Source organism: Sarcophilus harrisii, chromosome 1 (genome assembly GCF_902635505.1).
Source record: "Sarcophilus harrisii chromosome 1, mSarHar1.11, whole genome shotgun sequence".
Classification (NCBI taxonomy): domain Eukaryota; kingdom Metazoa; phylum Chordata; class Mammalia; order Dasyuromorphia; family Dasyuridae; genus Sarcophilus; species Sarcophilus harrisii.
This window is the reverse complement of record NC_045426.1, coordinates 684,092,276-684,114,027: the sequence shown is the minus strand read 5'-3', so window position 1 is coordinate 684,114,027 and position 21,752 is coordinate 684,092,276. Positions and strand designations below refer to the sequence as shown.

Below are 21,752 nucleotides of genomic sequence, written 5' to 3'. Positions count from 1 at the left end.
GCCCCAGATTGGAGGCCAGAAGGCCTGGGGGACTCAGAGGCTGCTCGACAGCAAAGTCAACAGAGCACCAGGCTTGCCATTGGGGGCCCCGAGCTGACTTCCAGCCCCAGACCCTCAGTAGCTGTGTGATCATTGCTCCCCCACCCCCCACCGCAGAGCTGCCTGGAAGCTGCTCGTTGAGCCCCTTTCACAGGACAAAGAACACAGAAGGAGCTGGGGGGTCTGGCCCCTCAGGGCTGCATGGGCTGGGGCCCCCAGCTCTCTCCGAGGCAGAAATGCGAGCGCGCCAGTCCTGCTGAAGGAGGCCCTGCCTCCCCCACCACCGGGGGCAGCCCGTCGCCCACGCCTTCCCTTACCATCTGCCTCCTCCGCCATCTCTTCCTCGTTGCCGCTCATTCCCGATGCCTCCATCTCCTCATCCTCCACCACCGGAGGGAACGGGGTCTCCTCGCTGGGCACGGCTTCGGTTTTTTTCTTCTTGCGGCGAGCATTTCTCTCCTTCTCCTGGGACAAAGGGACAAAGACTTAGGGAGGAAAGAGATGGCCGCCCTTTTGCTGTCCCTGCTCCCCACCCCTCAACATTCGGTCTTTTTTATTTTTAGTAAATATTCCAGTTTTGTCACAATGTGACTACTGAACTCAACCAATCAAGAACAAGCATTAGTGAGTTATTACCGAATGAGTCTTCACTCTATCAGGGATATAGACATGTTGTATAGGTTCTATCTATATGACAAAATAAACACACCAACATGGGACAATTTGGGGGGTGGAGAAAGCAGGGGTCCATGAAGGTGTTACTCCCCACATCAATTCTTAGCGAGGCCGAGCACCAGGCGGGATGATAGAGTCAAAGATTTAGAGTTGGAAGGGGCTTGAGGCCCAGTTAGCCCATTTGACAGATGAGGAAACTGAGGCACAGAAATGATTTGCCTATCCAGGTCACTCAAGCCTTCAGAGGCAGAGCGGGAGCCAAAGCGGCTTCTTTGACTCCCAGGTCCAGCGCGCTCTCTAAGGAGCTACAGGCTCATTTTGCCCAAGGGCCCATTTCAATAGAAAGACAGGTCATGGTGAGGTGTTTGGTGGACATCCTAATCCCTGAGCCGGGCCTCTGCCCACGATTCCAGTCTAACTCCCACTTGTCCTTCCAGGATCCGCTAAAGCCCCCAGAAATCTCCCCGGGCCCCTTCCTGGCGCACCGGCTGCCCACCCCGGGGATTAGCCCAGGTGTCCCGGATTGCTCATGCCTTCTCTGCGTGTGGGGCGCAGACCAGACTCTGAGGTTCCCAGAGGACTTGGAAGAGGTCCCCACTGTGGACCTCCAGTCACCGATGTGACACCGAAGCACCCTTTCTGAGCCTCCCTCCTCCCCTGGTGAAGGCTCCAGGAAGTCCCATGCCAGCCCCTGGGTCCCGTGTTGAGGTCAGCCACCCTTCCTGGACCTGGCACTGGGCTGTGCGGGTCTTGGGAGCGGGGCAGCCGACGGCAGCCAGGCCCGGCCTCCCTGCCCCAGAGCCCGCACTGAGCCGGCCTGCTGATCGGCGGCAGGTGGCTGCTCTGCCCTTGGACAAGCTGCTCAGGGCGCCTGCAGGAGGGGTCAGCGGTGGGATCCGCTGCTGGGCTTACCGATAGATGGGGGAACAAACAAAGCAGACCCTGTGGGATAAATAGTTAATGCCTGGGTAGGGAGGCAGGGTGCTGCTCTGTGTGCCTTTTCCTCCACCCGCATCATGAGGAGGCAGTCCCAGCGCTGGGCCCCACCATGAGCTGCAGGAGAAGTGGTCCTGGCAGAATTCAGGAAGCCAAGACTGCTCCAAGGCCCCGCATGGCCAGAGACAGAGGCTGCTCTTGCAGTCGGGAAGGCCCGAGTTCAAGCCCCATCACTGAATGCTAAGGAGGTGTCATGGGCAAGTAAATCAGGGACCCTCTCGCTCCCAAAGGGGGAGTGTGTCCTGCTCAGGGCCTCCAAGATCCCTCCTGGCTCTGTGTCTACCTACGTTCTGTATACACCTAAAGCCACACAGAAAGGAGAAGAGTAACCGTTTACCAAACTCCAGGTATTCCAATAATACCGGCCCTGGTCACCATCACCCGACCCCCACTGGCCCCAGTCTTAAAAATCAGAATTTGGCAAATAGAAGCTAACGATTCCATGAAACATCAAGAAACAATAAAACAGAGTGGAAAGAATGAAAAAAAAAAGAAAATATGAAATATGTCATCAAAAAAACCCCAACTAACCTAGAAAATAGACCACAGAGAGGTAACTTAAGGATTATTGGACTACCTGAAAGCTTTGGTTAAATAAAAAGCTCAAACATCATATTTCAAGAAATGATACATGAAAACTGCCTTAATATCTAGAATAAGAGGTGGATAAAAATTGAGAACCTACCAATTACCTCCTGAAAGAAAACCCCAAATGAAAACTCAGGAACATTATAGCCAAATTGCAGAACAACCAGGTCAAGGAGAAAATACGGCAAGCAGCTAGAAAGAAACAACTGAAACATCCTAAAGCCCCAGTCAGAATCATGTCAGATTTAACTGCGTTCGTATTAAAGAAGCAGAAGGTTAGAAGGTATTCCAGAAGAGAAAGGAGCTAGGATTAAATCTCTCCAGTAAAACTGAGTAAAATCCTACGAGGGAAAAATAACTATTTAATCAAATAGAGGATTTCAGGTATTCCTGATGAAGAGACTAGAAGTGAATAAAAATCTGACATTCAAACATAAAACTCAAGAGAAGCATCAAAAACAAACATGAAAGAGTAATCACGAGTTTCTCAATCAAGTTAAACTGTTTCCATTCCTATATGAGAAGATGAGACAGAACTTTTATCATTTTTAGATCACTTAGAGAACAAAGCTACATAGACAGAGGGCACGGATATGAGTGAGTTATATTGGGGTGAATTTTCAAAAAATGAAGGGATAAGAGAGGGATGTACTGGGAGGAGAGGGGGAAAGAGGCAGAATGAGGGAAATTTTCTCACATGAAAGAAGCTTATAAGTAAGAGCTTTTACAATGGATGGGGAAATGGGGCAATGGCAGACAATGCTTCAACCTTACTCTTTTCAGAACTGGTTTAGAGAGGCAAGAGAACACACACACACACACACACACACACACACACACACAGAGTTCTGTATAGAAATCTCTTACCCAATGGAAATAGTATGGGAAGGGGACAAGAGGGGGAAAAAAGGGTGGGGATGATAACAGGGAAGGCAGATTAAGGGAGGTAAATGGTAAGGAAGCAAAATAGACTTTTGAGGAAGGTCAGGATAAAGAGAGGAAGAAACAGAAGAGAATGGGATGGAGGGAAATACACAGCAACCATTACTGAATGTGAATGGGATGAGCTCACCCATAAAAAGGAAGCAGATAACAGAATGCATTAGAAAGCAGAATCCAACAATATGTTGTTTACAAGGGATACACTGGGAACAGAAACACACACAGAGAGTCCATAATAAAGAGCAGGAGCAGATTCTATTATGCTTTGGCTCAAGTAAAAAAGGCAGGGAAAGCGATCGTGATCTCAGACAAAGCAAAAGCAAGAACTGGCCTAATTAAAAGAGATGACGAGGGAAACTACATTTTACTAAAAGGTACCACAGACAATGAAGTCATACCAAAATATTTTCAGCAAGTTTCTCTGATAAAGGCCTCATTTCTCAAATATACAGGGGACTGAGTCAAATTTTTTAAAAAATTGATAAACAATCAAAGGTTATGAATGCCAAGGATATGGACAGAAGAAATAAAAGTATCTATAGTCATATACAAATGCTCTGACTCATTATTGATTAGAGAAATGGAAATGAAAACAATTCTGAGGTATCACCTCACATCTATCAGAAAGGACAAATGCTAGAGTTGAGGTGGAAAAGGAAGGTCACTAATGTATTGTTGGTGGAGTTGTGAACTGTCCCTCCATTCATCCATTTGGAACTATGCCCAAAGGGCTGTAAAACTGTGCATGCCCTTTGCCAGTGCCCATGACTAGGTCAGTATCCCAAAGAGACCAAAGGAAAAGAAAAAGGACCTACACGTACAAGAGCAAGTTGGGGCATATGATTGTGACCAAGTATCATGGTGCTATGGGAAATGACAAGGGCGTAGTCCCAGTAAAACCATGGTAAGACTGGGGCAGCTAGGTGGCGCAGTGGATAGAGCCCCAGTCCTGAAGTCAGGAGGACCCGAGTTCAAATCTTACCTCAGACACTTAACACTTCCTAGCTGTGTGACCCTGGGCAAGTCACTTAACCCAAATGCCTCAGCAAACAAACAAAAAAACATGGTAAGACCTTTATGAACTGATGCAAAGTGAAGTGAAAATAACTAGGAAGTCGTTGTGAACAGCAATGCTGTAATGAGGATAAACTGATCAATACAATGACCAAAGACAATTCCACAGGACCCATCACAAAAAACTGCTATCCAACTCCAGAGAAAGAGCGGGTGAACCCCAACTACTTTGCAAAGTAGTAGAATTTCCTTACTTTTTCTTTTTTTTGATAGGGCTAATATGGAAAAGTTTTGCATATCGTCACACGTATAATTGACAACATTTTGCTTGCCTTCTCAGTGAGGGGAGGAGAGAATTTGGAACTCAATTTTAAAAGAATGATAAAAATAAATAATGAGCTGGGGAGGAATAAAAAGATCCCACACTCCCAAACATATGGGGGAACAAGCATGTCCCCAAGCAGCAGCGGGAAGAGACATCATCTATTTTTCTTCAGTAAAGGTACGGCCCTCCTCCCCCAGGGCAGCCAGCATCCCTGACCCCTTCCCACTCTGGCCCTAAACCCAGAGCGTTCCCACGGGCGCCTCCAACGGCCTCCCGAGCTCCACAGAACTCAGACGGGGGGGGGGGGGGGGGGGGAATTGAGAGCAGACACTCGTGTGGGGAATTTTACTTCTCCAATCTATTTTTATCTGATGAGGATTACAGGCAGTCGGGGCCAGACAAAAACTACTTGAAGACATTGCCTTTGAGGAGTCGAAAATAAAATCATGAGGACCGAGGCAGGAAGTGTTCCTAAGTTCCAAGAGGACTCCAAGCTCGGCGCCCTCCCCGCCCCGTCCCCACCACAGCTCCGGGGACAAAGCCTCATGCATTGGGGTGGGGGGAGATCTAAAAGTCTCCGGTTACCAGGGCCCGCCCAAAGCTCCTCCATGGGAAGGCTGCTCCTTGTGGGTGTGTAGGGAGATTCGCTGATACCAAGTATGGTGTCTTGGCTGGACCTAATCCCCAGCAGCTAAAAATGGGCACAACCAAGGCCAGATGCGGGAACGTTTGCTATAAAGCAAGGCTTCTTGACCTGAGCTCCAAGGAACTTGTGTATAGATACACAGATATGGAAATGTGTGTGTATATGTCATGGATGTGTATATAGCAATAATGAACAGATTTAATGTTAAATTTCAAGACTGAAAATATTACTAAGTGATATAGTTAATATACTATTGAGATGACATATTGTATATTTCTTTAGTAGTATTAAATATAGTAATAATAATATTAAACATACAATAATATATTATTGCATCAGGGCTCTTAACCTGAGGTCCAACAAACGTTAAGTATGTATGTGTTTATATATGTTTTATATTTGTGTGTGTCTGCGTTGGATCCCTCTGTAACCCTGTGCACTTTATTCAAAAACGCAATTCTGAAAAGGGCTTCCCCAGCCTGCCCGGCCAAAGGGGTCCAGAGCTTGTAGAGCGCTAGATATGGAAGGGGGCAAAAGAAATGGGCCCAATGGGTATCAAGAGCTGCCCAAGGCCCCTGAGCTCCCAGGCCCCTGAGCCCCCCCCCAAGGCCCCCCGGCAGAGGGTCCAGAGGGTCCCCACAGGCAGCTGGCATAGCACTAGGGCCCACCGCTCCGAGGGGAGGGCTCTCAGGAGGCGGGCGCAGCCTGCAGGGATAGGTTTCTCCTCCAGCTCCAGGGCCCAGGAGGGAGGAACACGGCCCGGCCAACATAAATAAATAAATAACGGCAAACAGGCCTGGATGCCAGCGATTATATAACCCTCACTAAGGCAAACAAGCACCACCCCAAGCCCGGCTTCCTGCCGGGTTCCCACGGAACAATGCTTTGGCTGCGACCAGTGAGAAGCAGGCTCTGGGAGATGACACTCACTCCCCTGACTTCAAAGGCCCTGCCCCGACATTTCCTCTGCCTCCCTTGGCCAGCCAAGTGCTGATGCCAGGGGCAGAGCCCGGGGGCTGTCCTGGGAGCCCCGGGGACCGTGACTGGGGGCTGTCCTGGGAGCCCCGGGGACCGTGACTGGGGGCTGTCCTGGGAGCCTTGGGGACTGGGACTGGGGGGCTGTCCTGGGAGCCCCAGGGACCATAAGTGGGGAATGTCTTCTGCCCTGGGAGCCCCGGAAATTATGACTAGGGGGTTGTCCTGGGAGCCTCGGGGACCATAAATGTGTTTGTGAATGGGTGGGGAGCTGCCTTCTGTCCTAAGAGCCCCAGGGACCACAACTGGGGGACACTTTGGTTTTCCCTACGGGGTAAGGGCAGTTTATTTTTCTAAAATGGAAGATTGATATTTTTCAAAACACAGCCAGGCAGGCCCGGTGTGGACATGAGGAAGGGATGAACGGCTGAGACTCATTCGGTTTGGTCTCAGAGACAGGTCAGCTAACAAAACTGAGCCCCCCCCCCCCAATTTGGGCCTCTGCAGAACAAAGATGCCTTTGGCATCCCTCCCAGTGCTAGACTGGGGGGCTGATGATGTCATGAGGGGAGAAGATCCAAAGAGGGCGAGGGGGGGTTCTCAACTGCCAAAGAGTCAGTGCAGAGGGTCCAGAAGGGGAGTCTTCTACAAACACTGCATCAGAATGTTTTAAAATTTATTGCTACTGATGTTAGCAGTATTTTGAATTTGCAATATTTAAATAAATGGGTGCTGCAGTCTATAGACCGTATTCTGTCCACAGACTGCACTAATGCTAATGCCCTTTAGGTAACTGATAACCACGTGGACGTTCCCACTGCCCTCTGCAGGCCCAAGGGTCCGCTTGCTCCCCAGAGCTGCCCTTCACTGAGTGTTTCCCGGGACCAAAGTCCCGGGTGGGCCGAGGGGAGGAACCAGCCCGACAAAACAGGAATAATGGGATTTGGGGACCCAGATGACTCCAGAAGAGTAAAAGCTCAGTGAAGCTCCCATGAGCAGCCACCCTGAGAGTCCCTGACTCTAAATTCCCAGCTCCTGTTGCTACCCAACGGTCCCGCTAAGGGAGGCCTGTACCCTGACCCCAGCCCCACACAGAAGCCCACAGACAGGCCCTGGGAACATCCAGCCCCTTCTCCTGGCTAAGGTGGGAATGGGATACCCATTCTGTAGACAGGAAACTGGAGGTACGGGAGGTTCTTGGAGGTCACTGGAGTTTTTTTTATTAAAAAGAAAAAAAGGAATCAGAAGCCCATGGGGGGGGGGGGGCGGCGGCTCTCCCACACCAAGGACTGGCAACAGTGAGGGTGTGCTGGGTTCAGAAACAGCCCTGCCTCTGACTGCCTTGAGCAATCTCTGGAATCGAAGGATCTGGGTTCAGATCCCACCACTGGTACTATGTGTGTGGAGGGGGTTGGCTTTGAGGTCCCTTCCCGCCCTCCATTTATGGCTCTGTGATGGAGGACCAGGTGGTCCATCTCTGCCAGTCATTGCTCAGATGACCGGGGGTGGGGGTTCCATTTCCCTGACACAGAGGAGGGAGCTGGGCGAGATGGTCTCTGAGGTCCTCTTCAGTGCTGGCTCTGTGCCTGCGGGCTCTAAGATGATCCCTAAGAAAAGGGAAAGCCCTTCCCATTCCTGGGCCCCAGCTCCCTGTCCCGACAGGCTCAGAGTCCAGAACTGAGCTGGACGTGGACTCTGAATGGCCGTGCCCGGGAGGAAACCTGGAAAGACCCACACCAGGGCCAGGGCAGAGCTGACGGGCATACCAGTGGCCACAAAGGCCTGGGCTAAGCTGGGTGATTTCTGCCTGGGGACGAGGGCAAGCCCGCAGCAGTCACCTGAGGCTTCCCCGGGGCCAGGGAAGAAGACCTGGAGCTGAAAGAGCTTGGGAGGATGGTGATGGAGGGGCAAGAGCAGCGGCTCCCATCGGCTGGATCCCAATGCTGGGACCGCCCAAAGCTGAGCTCGGCCCCGGAGGGGACGCCTATCCCCTCTTCCTGCGCCTCTGCAGAAGCTCTAGGTGCAGACCCCCCTGCCAAATGAGGGTCCGTGGTGGGCTGCCTGAGTGCTGACCCCCGCCCCCCTTGTTCTGCTTCCTGGGAGAGGAAATCAATGTGGGTGACGTGAAAGTCAGCGATCCAGTGTAAACATACACACAGGACTGAAGTAAACGGGGCAGCGCGCCGAGGGCCAGATGTACCCAACGGGGGCCTCCTCCCGGCCAGAAGGCAGAGGAGGGAAGGTCTGGGGGTGCAGGGCCTGGACTGGGGGGCCAGCCTATCCAGGGGACTCTCTGCTGCTCCTCTCTGAGAGGGTGAAGCAGAAAGGCAGCCGAGCACTGTTATGGGGAAGGACGGGTTAGAAAAGGGTCCAATCATGACCCCCACCCCCACCCTTATTGCTGCGGAGGAGATAAAAGGAGTGAGGAAGAGAAAGTTGTCAGGAAGACGCGAGTTCAAGTCCCACCTATGTGACCACTGGGAGAATTGCTCAGCTCCTTCCCCAACCTCCTCCAGACCCCCCCCCCCCACCATCATCTATTGCAGAATGGGCGCCAATCTCCCTTGTCTCCAATGGATGACATCAGAGACGGAGCCAAAACCAACCTCAATCAGGTCTGATGTTGCCACAGTTTGTTGCCCGCCCCCTCCCAGCACGTTAAGCACATGATCTGTGAAAGGGGCTGGGGCTGGAGGCCGGGAGCCGGGGATCCCATCCTGACGCAGCCCGCACCCTCCCTGTGGCTTTGGGCCAGTCTTCTCTGCTCCTTTTGGGCAAAGACCCTCTCCGTCTAAATCCACAATCCTCTGCTCTGATCCGAGCTTCCAAGCAAGTGGGCAATGCTAACGACCCCCCCTTAAACGGGCTCTCAGGGACACAGTCTCACACAACTGCTAGGAAGGTGGCGCCATGATGTCTCCCATCTTACAGATGGGGAAACTGAGACTTAACAGTAGTTAACAAGCTCCCCATCCTCACCTCTTTACAAGCTCAAGGTAAACTCATCTAGTACATTTACTGACAAGCTCCTTGGGATCCCTCTGGGGGCAGGTAATCGTGACCAGGGAGCTCAGGGGATAAAGTGCTGGACCTGGAGGCAGACCCGGCTCGGACTCTGCTTCTGATACTTTCTCTGTCTCTGTCTATGAGTGAGAGCCTCAGTTTCCTCACCTATAAAATGGGGGGGGGGCAAAGCTAAGACCTGCCTTCTAGAACTGCCGTTGGAACCGAATGAAATCCTCGCTGCAAAGGGCCTGACTGATGGACTGTCCCAGAGGTGGGCAGTTCCTCCCCCATTCTCACCCCATGGACTGAGAGCTGGAGAGAGTTCTCAGTCTCCCCCCCACACACACACTCTCTCTCTGTTTCTCTGTCTCTCTCTCTCTTCTTTCTTTCTCTCTCCCTGTCTCTCTGTTTCTCTGTCTCTGTCTCTCTCTGTTTCTCTCCATCTCTGTCTCTCTCTCTGTCTCTCTGTTTCTCTCTGTCTGTCTCTCTCTCTCTCTCTCTCTCTGTCTCTCTCTGTTTCTCTGGCTGTCTCTGTCTCTCTGTCTCTGTGTCTCTCTCTGTCTCTGTCTGTCTGTCTCTGTCTCTCTGTCTGTCTCTCTGTGTCTCTGTCTGTCTCTCTCTGTCTCTGTCTCTCTATTTCCCAGATTTGGAAACCGAGGTTCAGGGTTGTGTACAGAGGCCACAGTGCTCAGCATCACAGGGAGGCTCTGCCAGCATGAGCTGTCATTAGTGGGGTCACAAATAAGGGGGAACGGCCTCCTTGGGATGCCTCGCTGTGGCACAGAGACAGCCCCGGGCCACCTTGCTAGGAATCCGAGCCCTGGCAGATTCCAGCAGAGCAAGTGTGGGCCTGGCACTGGGGCTGTGTTCAAAGGGCAACCCGGCTGAACTGGGGCAGGCTGATCCCCAGAGAGCTGGGCCCCGGGCGATGACATCTGATGGCCCCACCAAAGGCTCTCAAGGTCTGCTAAGGGGAGGATGCCATGCCCTGGGGAGAGGAAGGGGGAGGGGGAGGAAGGGAGAGGGAGGGAGGGAGGGAGACAGAGCAGAGACAAGTGGGGGGAGGGGAGAAGCACTCGGACAGATGAAATCCTTGACCTTTTGAACATGTGACTGGAAGGGGAGCTGGAGAAAGGATGGCGGGCCCTGGAGTTAAAGGCTGCCTGTGCCCCAGCCCCACAGGGTGAGCCTCGGTCTGGGTGCCTGACACCCCTAAGGATCCCAGGGAGCAGAGGTGGCTATTCCAGCCCTGCCAGAGCCCCAGAACCCCCGGGTATGGCCAAGGGGAGGAAGCCAGAGAGCCCCTCCAGGCCCTCCAGAATTGGGAGGCCAGGGAGGTGGGAGAGGCCGCCCAGGAGGCGCTGGGCCTACAATGAGAGGGCCTGGGCTCAAAGGCTGCCTCTGATGCAGGTCTCCCACATGAACCCGGACACTTCACCTCAGTGCCTTGTCTGTGAAATGGGGGCATGCATAGGAGGGACTGAGCCAGCAGAAGACAACAGTCTCTTTCCAGCTCCAACCTGTCCCCTAGAGGTAGGAGGGAGAAATCTCTCACTTCTACCACGTCCTGAGAACTACCAGACTGGGACAACCAATCACTCAGCTTGATGAAGCGCCTACTGTGTGCCAGGCCCCGGGACGGGCACGGCAGCGGCATTCTGGAAGTCTCAGCCCAAAGCCAGCCCCCCGAGGCCCTCACACTGCCCCCCCTGAGCTGCCCTTTGCTACCAAGGGGGCTTCAAGGCCGGCTCTCTGGACCAGCGTGGTGGGGGGCCCTGGCGGGGGGGGGGGGGGGGGGAGGAACAGCCGGAGCTCCTCATTCCTGCGTGCTGACGGAAGGAAATTCCTGTGTGAGTCAGCGTTTCTTCACCTCCTCCTCCTCCTCCTCCCCCTGAGCACCTGACAGCCGGAGGGGGTGAGGCCGGCAAGCCTGGAGGCCAGATGGAATGGGAGCTGCCTCTCCCTCCGACCGAGCCCTGCCCCTTGCTGCGTGTCCCTGCGCATGCCAATTGCCCTCTCTGGGGTAACAGCCAAGGTGAGCCTGGACAGGCTGGAGGCCCAGAGTCAGAACCAGGCACCCCAGCCTGGAAAGACCTTGGCTGCTGGAGCAAGCCCCCGAGCCCCACCTCTGCCCTACAGAATTTCATCCAGACCATGTCAAGCTTCCCCAAACGGGAGCCAGGCACTAACAGCTCCTCTGGTTTTCCAGAGGCGGCCCCCTCTCCACGCCCAAGCCTGGCTCGGTCACCGGCCCCTCATAAACCCCTCACGACATGACCCAGTGCCCAGGGTTCTTCCCCTCCTGTGTGCCACTAGGACCCCCTACTCAGAATGGTCTTCTAAATGGATGCTCCATTTCAGTGAGAGGGGAACGAAAATACAGATGGTATTTTCCTCCCAAAGACCCCTTTTAATCTCTCCACAGCCCCTGATGGTGTCAAAGGCCCCGTCCAGCTCCTGAGCTAGGCTCCTCGGACCGCCACCAGCACAGCCGTCCTCCTCTTTGGCCTAGGGCCTGCACCCCACCTTCACAGGTCTGGGGGGCTCTGAGAGCAGTCAGTCTCCTCCTTGCCTCTCTCTCATCTTGCTTGAACCAAGCGGGAGAATGAGTCCATCTTAGCTGCCCAGCTGGCGGGTTCCCCCCAGTGGTCCCAAGGGGAGGGGCCCCCCAGCCCTACACGTCTAAGTATGATTCAGAGCTTTGGCCCTGGGAGAGCCACCATGGATCCGCCAGTGGCCCACAATGCTACGGCTGAAATGAAGGAGGAAGGAGGCGGGACATGCTCCCTTCCCCGCCCCTGGGCCTGGAATGCTCTCCCTCTCAGCCCCGGCCCTTACACTTTCTAGCCCTGGCAGCTCCTCCCTGCATCACTCTAGACCCCCAAATTACCAGGGATAGACTTGTCTGTTGACGTGCTGCCAAGATGAAGTACCTTGAGGACAGGAATTGTTTCTGTTTATGTCCATCAATCCTGGACATTGAGGCCATCTCTCCACCATTACTGTACCCGCTTCCCGAGGGTGCAGAATCCTGGCTCTGTGGCCCGGCTTTAGCAGTGCCAGGCACAAAGGGCGAGCTTAACAAATGGTTAATAACTGAAACCCTGCACTTGGAGTCAGAAGGAGCGTTCCTAAGTCTTTCCCAGCCCCCAACGTAACCACTAACGGTCCCCTAGTGCTCGTGCGCCCGGCCGGCTCTGTACAGGCCAGTTTGTGCATCGTCTCCCGCTCAGACCGGCAGCTTCTTGAGGAACAAACAGATTTTTGCCTTTTTTTTTTTTTTTTCTGCATCCTCAGCACTTAGTAAATGTTTATGTATTGACTCAAAGTCACTTTGAAGATCAGTCGGGCTTGGGCTTTTTAACCTGGATTCTGTAAACTTAAGAAAAAAATCCAGGTGCTTGCACGCCAAGATACTTGGTTTCCTTAATACTTGTATTTACTGACTCGGTTTCCTTAGAACTTGTTTCTGTTTACTGACTTCCAGAAGGGTCCAAGACACAAAACAGTGAAGAATTCATGACCCCCTTGATCAAGAACTTGACCTATGCCATATTGTACAGGGGAGGAAGCTGAGGAACAGAGATGAGGTGACTTAGTCAGGGTCGCTAAGGCAGTGCGATAGCCAGGATTTAAATTCATGCCCATCACTGTTTCAACTACAGAAGGAAAACCACTCAGCCTTCCGCTTTTTAGGTAGGGGGAAGGGAATAAGCATTGATTAAGCACCTGCTGTGTGCCAGGCACTGTGCTGTAAACATTATAAATATCATTTCTCTGGCTCCCCACAAGAAGCCCAGGAGACCCGTGTTATTATCTCCATTTTACAGTTGAGGAAGCAGGTGGACATGGCCACGTCACACAGCCATCGCGGGCCTGGGGTCGCATTTGAAATCAGGCCTCTCAGGATCTAGGCCCAGCACTCAGCAGCTGCACCCCCAAGATGCCTGCTTCTATATATTGTCTCGTTAACTCAGAGTTTCCTGAGGGTCAGAGGGGCTCCAGCTTCTCTCTGCTTTCCCTGGCACTCAGTGCGGTGCCCGGACACAGGGGGCCCCTGAACAAGTGCACGCTGACGGCCTGCCCCCAAAGGGACTGCCGGGGACCCTTCTGCAGTGGCGGGCGGCAGCGCCTGGCGAAGGGGGGACGGGAGGGGGGCTCAAGGACTCACCATTTTTAGCTTGTGCTGCTGAAGGATTTCATCCAGATTCTGTCTCTTCTTGTAATTAAAGTAGAAGTTTTTACACTGGGACACCGTCTTGGACCCCACCATCCTGGCGATGGCTGACCAGTTCCGCCCATGTTCCAGGAGACCTGTGGCCAGGGAGCAAAAGCAGAAGGTAAAGTTTTGTCCTAAGGGGAAGCCCGGCCGCTAGCTCTGGGGTCAGGGAAGCCAGATAGAGGGAACAAGGGAAGGTTGTGCCCTGCCCTATGTCACGCAGGCTCGTGAGGAGGATCCTCAACTGCTAAGAAGGCTCACCGGGGCCCCTGGCCCGACTCCCTCACTGCAGGAGCCCCAGAAAGGTAGGGTGTCACTTAGGGCCTCAGACTTGGAACCGGCCAGTTCACATCCCTAATGGGACTGAGGAGAAGGCCCAGAGAATTGGGCTTATTCCCAGACACCAGCATTACCAAGTCTTAGGATTAGGGATCACAGAGTGAGTGGGAAGGGCCCTCCACCCTCCTCCTACAGAGAGACAGGGAAACTGAGGCCCATAGAGGGAGGGGCTAAGTCCAGGGCGGAGGAGAAGGGGCAGCTCTGAGTCTCCCTCATCCTGCTCCGGCTCCAGGGCCCGGCCCCCTGCAGAAGTTTCACACACTGACCCTTGGGTCCCCCCGGCCCCTCCCAATTCCTGGCTAACCTTGCACAGGCCCTAGGGCAGCGGGAAGCCAGCGGCCCTGACCTGGACACAGCCTTCCCAGCTGCACAGAGGGGCCATGTGACAGGGCCTGGTTTCCAATCCCCCACCAGGCCTGGGAAGGGGGTGAGAGGAGCAGGGTGAGGCTGGGGCCAGGACTTCCCCCACAATCAGTCTAGACACACCTGCGCATGCGGCCCCTGGGACCAGCAGCCTCCACCCCAGCCAGGCAGGCCTGGGGTTTTTTAAGGACTATCAGGGTCAATGCCTGGGGTGGGGGTTGGGACTGCCTGAGAGGGGGTCTGATGAGCCCCAGGACTGCTCCCTCCCCACTTTCTGTATCCTTCTGCCGGCAGGACGCTCTCTCTGGGGGCATCCAAAGTGGCCCCGACAGCCCCAGCACTTAGACTACAGAGACACGAGACGTAGGGAAGAAGGTCCCAGGACCGGAGCTCCCGAGGGGAAAGGAGAAGCCATCCTGCCCAATCTCTCTCCTGTTCCAGATAAGGAAACTAAGCCCAAGGGAGGGAAGGGGCTGAAGCTCCCCCTGGAAGCCAATGTTGGGGGGCTCTCCTGGAGGACTTGAAGGCTCACAGGCTAAGGAAGGAGGGGGGGGCCTCTCCAGCAAGCAGGCCGGGCTCTCAGAGGAGCCCTCAGCTTGTCTGGGGGCTGCCAGCAGAGTGTAAGCTTCCCGAGGGCAGGAATCACTTCCACGTTTTGTCTCTCCATCCTCGGCACCCGCACCTGGCCTGTGGGACACTTAGAATGCCTGTGGGACTGGCTGGCAGGTGTAGGGCACACCCTGGGATGGGCGTCCTTTCCATCAATGACGACCGGCATCTTTCCCCTCACTGCCAGTGCCCAGCGTCTCCAGGGGGCTCCAAGAGGCTACATGGCCAGGCTAGGCTACCCGGCTGGCACAAGTCCAGGCCTGCCCCCTGAGGGATGAGATTGTGCGGGTGAGGCCTTGCAGGCCGCACTGTGGCCATGGCCACCCCTGCCGGCCGAGCGGGAGAGGACGCCCGGGGGTCACAGCAGGTGCACCAGCAGAACCTTCAATGCAGCATCTGCACCTCAGAGAAGCGAGCAGGCCCTCCCCCCGTCCCAGGCCACGCTGGCCACACACGCTGGCTCTCCGGTCGAACCCACATCCCATCCGGCAGCAATGTCAACAGCACGTTCTCCGCTCGCCCGTGCTGGAGGCCCCCCAAGGGTCTGTTTTCTAGGTCGGGATTGAAACCCCAGGCTCAAGCCTCTCCTCGCTCTCCTCGAGGACAAAGCGCGGGCGGCCAGGAAGGCTTTCTTCCAGACCTCAGCCCATCTGCCCGACACACACACACGCACACACAGAACAGACGTGTATATTTATATCTCTGTGCTCCCAGGCAGCTTGACCTTGGATATCCCAAGCCTCGAGCCCAAGCCAGAGCTGCCAGGCCACTTCTGAGTGGCTGGAGAGGAGGGGGCCGAGGCAGGGTCCCTTAACCTTTCCATCCCCCCGGGGCTGAGAAGCCCAGAATTAGACCTTACATAAATACATGAAACAATCTCCCAGCCAGCTTGATTTGAGGGTGAATAGGCTAAAGGATTTCCTGGAGCAGAGCCATATCCGAGAGAGAGAGAGAGAGAGAGAGAGAGAGAGAGAGAGAGAGAGAGTGTGTGTGTGTGTGTGTGTGTGTGTGTGTGTGTAAGAGAGAGGGAGGGAGACAGGGGGAAAGGGAGGGAGAGAGAGGGAGTGGAAAAGGAGAGAGTCAGAGAGAGACAGAGAAAGCGAGAGAAGAGATGGTGGGAGGGAGGGAGGGAGGGAGGGAGAGAGACACACACACAGAGATCTGGAGAGAGGGTCAGGGAGGGGGAAGAGACGGAGACCCAGGGGTGGGCTGGGGCCGGCACAGGTCAGGGGAAAGGCCCTCCCCAACAGACCCCCCTCTCTCTGCCACAACCAGGTCAGACTCAGCAAGGTGAGGGGCCGGGGAGTGTGCCCCCCCAGACCAGGAATACTTCACCAGCTACATGGCCGGGTGTCCCAAGGACAGGCGTGGGGGGGGGGGGAGAACCAGAAAGGATCTGGTGTCTCCAGGTCCCTCGACCTTTCCTGCCTAAGCCCGGGGGCTCAGCTGCCATTTCTCCAGGAGGACGGCCACTTAGGAACATTCCCTTTTCAAACCCTGAGCCCAAGACAGGTGGCAGGTGGGCCTTAGGTCCTGCCCAGCCCCATGGGACGGCTGCACCCCAAAGTGTGCTGACATTTCCAGATTAAATAAAGAAGTGGGCGACTAAGTGTCAGGCCGGCACCTTAATTCATTCTGCCCGCCAACAGCTGAGGCTTGGGGGGGGGGGGCATCAGCTGCCCCTCTCTGACCAAATGCTGAGGGGCAGTTAGGACACTTGAAGCCGCGTGCCATTAACTAGCTGTGTGAGCCCGGCAAGCTGCTTAACCTCTCTGGGAATCAATTCTCCTATCTGTAAAAAACTAGGGAAGGGGCTGGACTGGATTCTCTCAAGTGCGGATGGATGATGCTCCCCATAATCCACAGGTCCCCAGTCCAGGTCTCACTGAGCCCAGATTTGCTCCAAATCCTGTCCTCGGGGCACCCCAGGGCAGTGCAAAGCGGCATCCGGAGATGGGGCAACCTCACTCACGGGTGACCCGGACATCCCTCCACAGAGCTGGCTCTGTCCATTTCGGCCCCGGCCTGCCCTCTGTCCCGCTGCTTTCTAAACAATAAAACCTGGCCCAAGGTCAATGACACCCACCCCCTGGGCTGCTATCACCCAGTGCCCCCCGAGCGGAGGTCACAGGGACCAGGCTGTTCTGGCTCCCTGCACCCCCTGCAGAGGTGCGGGCAGAGCCAGGTGCCCGTCCTTCTGACTCCCCACAACAGGGCCGCCTTGTTTCCCAAGCACAGATGGCCCTCCCCCTTCCAGGGGAGATCCAGTTTGTACAGCCAGGAAAGGGAGGGCTCAGATCACACACTGTTACCAGAGCTTCTGCCCAGAATGATCAGACTCTCATCCCCCTCCCGAAAAGAGGCAGCAATCTCCCCACACACCTGCTTTTCACCAACTGTAATCAGTGGGCAATCTGCCCACCCCCAAGCCCTGCTCCTGTCCCTGTCAGCAGTAATGGGGGGGGGGCTGTTTGTCAACAGCATCGCCACCCAGGGGCACCAGGGGCTCTCCAGCAGAGTGCCACCCACAAAAGCGGCCCAGCGGGTCCCGGCCCCCGACCCCCCAGCTCTTCCCTGGCAACAGTTTGCCCAGTACGGTCCAAGGCTGGGAATAAGGGAACCAGGGGTGGGGGGGGAGAATCCCTCCACAGACGCATCTAAGATACCCGTCCGTGGATGTTTCTGAACAAACCTAGCCTGCCCCCCCCCCCCAGCTCCCCTGCTGAAAGGATACTCACATTCTCTTATCCGCGATTCCCCTTCTGCTAAGTTTTCCCGAAACATACGGCACACGGGGAGCAAAAGGAGTAAGAGACGCAATAACAAGGACCCGCTGAGATGCGGCGGGCGGCGGCGGCGGCTTCTGTCTGAGACGGGGGCTCGGACTTCACTGCTCTCACATCCTTTCCGCTCCTCCTGTTTGCCTTCTCTTGGAGCCGCCAAAGGAAGGAGGGGTTGGAGAAGGGGGGAGGAGGAAGAGGGAGGAGGGAAGAGGGAGGAGGAAAGGCAGCCCAGCTCTGGGCTCCTTTCAGCTCTGCCCTCCCACCTCCCAAGAACTGCCAAGGAGGGGGGGTGAGGGGGACAGGCAGCCAGCCGGTGGCCTGAAGCTTGTGACAGGGTCACGGGCAAGAGCGTCCTCGCACTCTGGTGTCTCCCAGGCCCCCCGGGGCTCCTCGCCCAGCCTGTCACTCCTGACAGGGGCGCGGGGCGGCCGCGGTGCTGGCTGCGGCTTCTCCCGCTCCGCGGCTCCCAGAGAAAGGCCTCCCTCCCCGGCCGGGGCAGGCGATTCTCCCCCCGTGCCAGCTGCGGGATGGGGCTCGCTGCCGGGGGAGCCTCCTCACAAGCACGGCCGCAGGCACCTTCCCCGCTCCCCCCCAAAAGGCAACGACATCAACAACAGCCACAAAACCCCTAAGTTATGGGGGGAAAATAAAAGGCAGATGGAGCCGACTGTGGAGAGCTCCGGCCCGCTCCGCCAGCTGGGGCCGGCTCGCCTAGGAGGGAGCCCCAGTAATGAGCCCTAATCCTTTCCTCTGGGTGACCCACGGGCTCATCGCGTCTGAATGTGACCTCTAGACAGTGTTAATAACAGCCAGTGTGGCACAGGCCCAGGTTGACGAGGGGCGGGCCAACTTGGCCTTCGCTTCCCTCCCTCCTCCCCCTCCCGCTTCCTATGTCAGCAGCAGGGGCAGCGCAGGCTCACGGGCTTTCCACAAAGGCAGATTTTCCAGGCCCCCTCCCGCCGCCCGCCCCCGCCGCTCTGGACTCGGAGGAAGGATTTCCTTCCTTGGCACCGAGATCATTCCCCAGCACGAGGAGAGACACCCTGGGCCCCGGGCGCCCTTTCTAGGTCTCTCCTCACCCCCTGCACATGGAGGAAGCTAATAATGATAATCACAGCAACGTATTTTAATTTTCTGAGTCTCAACCTGGATCTGGATCCTGGCTTTGCTAATTAAGGCATGTGTGACCTTGGACAAGTTCCAGCCTCTCTGCCTCGGTAAAGTCAGGGGATAAAACAAGGTTCCTTTCAGTACTCTAAAATCTACCGCCCCATTTTACAGGTGAGAAAACTGAGGCTGACCGCCCGAAGCTAATGGGGTGACAGATCACCCATTCCGTGAGAGCAGAGCCCAGTCGGGCAGAGGGCCTCGGCCAACCCTTCTCTGTCTAGTGCCCACCAGGTGCCGGCATGAGAGGTGACAACAAAGGCAATCATCGCACCCTAGCGGGCAAGGGCTGACAAATGCCCACAAAAAGCAGAGGGCACAAATGCAAAGGGAGGGGATAGCCCACCAGCTAGAAGGGGGCTGGGCAGTCCAGAAAAGACTTCACAAAGGGAACGGAGGCCCCGAAGGTCTGTGGGAATCAGGGCAGGGGCTGGCCTGGGGAGGTAGAGGTGATGAGGGCAGCATCTCTCCCTGGCCTGTCCGTGGGGAGGAGTGATCTCACCCACTAGGCACGACCTCCACCACCCTGGGGGATTTGGGGGCTCCTCAAAGGGCCTCTCCAAACATAGTCCTTAAGGATCACAGGGACCCTCCTGCCTCCACTTCCTGGCACGGGCCAGGGGCCTGCTCCTAGCCACCCTCTTTCTGGTTCCTTTTTCCACAGAAGAGGTCCTGAGCCCGTCTCTACCTGCCCCAGGTTCTCTACCTGCCCCGGGTTCTCCCCACCCCTTCCCTCCCCCACAGCTGTTCCTGCCCCATGAGCAGAGAGCAGCCCCAGAAGCACTGGGGTGGGGGGTTGGGAGTGAAAGGTAACCACACAGAACTCTAACCTGAACTTTGATCAGCCTCTGAATGGACCAGGTCACCCCGGTGTCCCCTCCTCCTGCTTAACCCTCTGACTGCCTGGTTCCAGCTGTTGCCCTTCCCTGCTTCAGGGGATTTGGGGGCTTGGGGGGGGGACAGAAGCTAAGCAAGTGACGAACAGCAGATCCAGGGGAGTCAGACTTGAGGCCGTCTTGAGCAAGATGAGAAAGTGCCCAAGGTCACCAAGGTAGACGGGGAGAATGGAGCGGGCTGGGCAAACGAGGGCCACCACCCGACCTCCACCATCAATCAGGGCTCTCCGCCTGCCCTTGGCCAGCCTTGACCAGGCGGGCGGCTTTCAGGGTGCTGGGTTCCCAGCTAGAGAAAGGAAGACGGCAGTTCTTTGGGAATACCTTGGGGGAGGGAGGCCCACCAGGTCGGACCTGGCTTCTCTCTCACCCCATCCCACGCTCCCTGGGGATCCTCTGACAACGGCACAAGGCTTTTGGGAATCGGAGTGCCGCCACCCCACTGCGGATTCCTGGATCACAAACTTAGAGCCTTCAAGGCCCACAACTGAACCCCTATATCTTACAGATAAGGAAACTGAGGCGGGAGAGGGGAGTTAATTTCCTCAAGGTCATCAAGCAGCTGGGGAGAGCCTGTCTGAGGCTCAGCTCTTTCAGACTCCAAGCTCAGGGAAGGAAAGTTTCATTTTGAAAAATCAGATCAATTTCTGTGAGGCTGCGGAAGCCGAGGAACGGCAGCCCTGCAATGGGACGGAGCAGGCAGGAATTGCATCGGGCAGGAAGTGTCTCAGACCACCAGTCTGCAGGTAATGAGCTCTCCTGGGGAAGGGTGGGCGCCCAGGGGGACTGCATTTGGAGCCAGAGCCCACCGGGCCAGAGCCAAGGCGGGGGAGCCCTTCTGGGAGGTCGTATTTCAGTCTTCAAGCAGGGAACTCTCGGGGGGGGGGGGGGGGGGGGGTGGGGTGCGGGCCCCGCAGGCGGCTCAGTGGGCGCCGAACAGCCGCCGCCGCCGCCGCCTCCTCCCCCCCCCGACGCCAAGCACACAGGTCTTCTCAAAGCCTCCTCAAAGAGAGGCCCAGGAGCTCAGAAAGGTAATTCTGACACAACCATTCCAGGCGCCCGGGCCCAGGAAGGCTCCTGGGAGCCCAGAGGCTGCCTCTGCCCGCGCCCCCCTACCCCCGCCCTACACATGAGGCTCCCAGCAGGCCTCTGATCTGCCCAAGGGCCCAAAACTAGGAAGTGTTTGGGGCAGGACTAAAACCCCAGCCTTGAGGACTCCTCAGTCACCACTTTGTGGGTCTGTATGCATTTCCTCATTTATAAAACTCCATCTAAGTGACCTCAAAGAACCTTCCCAGTTCTGAAGGCCTATCGGTCTCAGTTTCCTCATCTGTAAAACGAGCTAACCCCAAGGGCCCTTCCTGCTTTAAATCTAAAACCGCTTCACCTGCAGGGAGCCCCCCGCATCCCACCAAGGTGCTGCAGCGGAGAGGCTCCACCCCAATAAAACCCCAGGGCAGAACCCAGACAATCATTTCCAGGCATCTGGCCTGGCAGAGAGCACTGAGATGCTGGGGGGGAGGCTGCCTCCAGAAGGCTGAAGGCTCGGAGCCACAGCCAGGCAAAAGCATTTAGTAACTGCCTACTGTGTGCCAGGCTCTGGAGAAACAAAGAAAGGCAAAGGCACCATCCCTACCCTCAGAGAGCTCCCAGTCTAGTAGGGAGGGGGGAATAGCAGCTTTGGGCCGGGCCAGGGGCCTCAGTTCACTTTCCATTGAGAACACCCTGGGCCGCTCTGATTCTTCACCATCTTGGCAGAACAGCAAGAGCTCTGGATTGGGATACAGAGGGGCCAGGTTCAAATCCTGCCTCTGACACCTCCTATCCTGGCCAAGTCATTGCTCTCTCTCGGGGCCCTGGATCCCTCATCCTCAAATGAGAGAGCTGGGCTTGATGGCCCTTTCCAGCACTCCTGGCACTCAGAGACCACCCCCAGGGAGTTCCTGCCTAGCCCAAGGGGTCCAGCCCAAGAAGCTCCTACATCCCTGGCCTTGATTACCAGGCCAAGCATTGTGAAGAGCAGATGGCTTATATATAAGGGCTACAGCTGGGACCTGAGACTGACCCAGGCAGTCCCGAGGCTGTCCCAAGTGGCCCCCGAGCTATCTCAGGAGGCCCTGAGGCTGTCCCAGGCCAGACTGGTTCACCTTTCCTGGTTACATCACCTGGTTGG

General features: G+C 55.8%; 1 protein-coding gene across 1 annotated transcript in view; it reads right to left on the bottom strand.

Annotated features, from left to right (window-relative positions):
* Positions 1 to 21,752, bottom strand: part of NCOR2 (nuclear receptor corepressor 2) — a 237,784-nt gene that overhangs the window by 57,890 nt on the left and 158,142 nt on the right. The window contains exons 25-26 of the mRNA XM_031948456.1: positions 13,378 to 13,520; positions 357 to 504 (exon numbers count right to left, since the gene is read on the bottom strand). Coding sequence (XP_031804316.1) covers positions 357 to 504; positions 13,378 to 13,520 — 291 coding nt within the window. The remainder of the gene's footprint in view (positions 1 to 356; positions 505 to 13,377; positions 13,521 to 21,752) is intronic.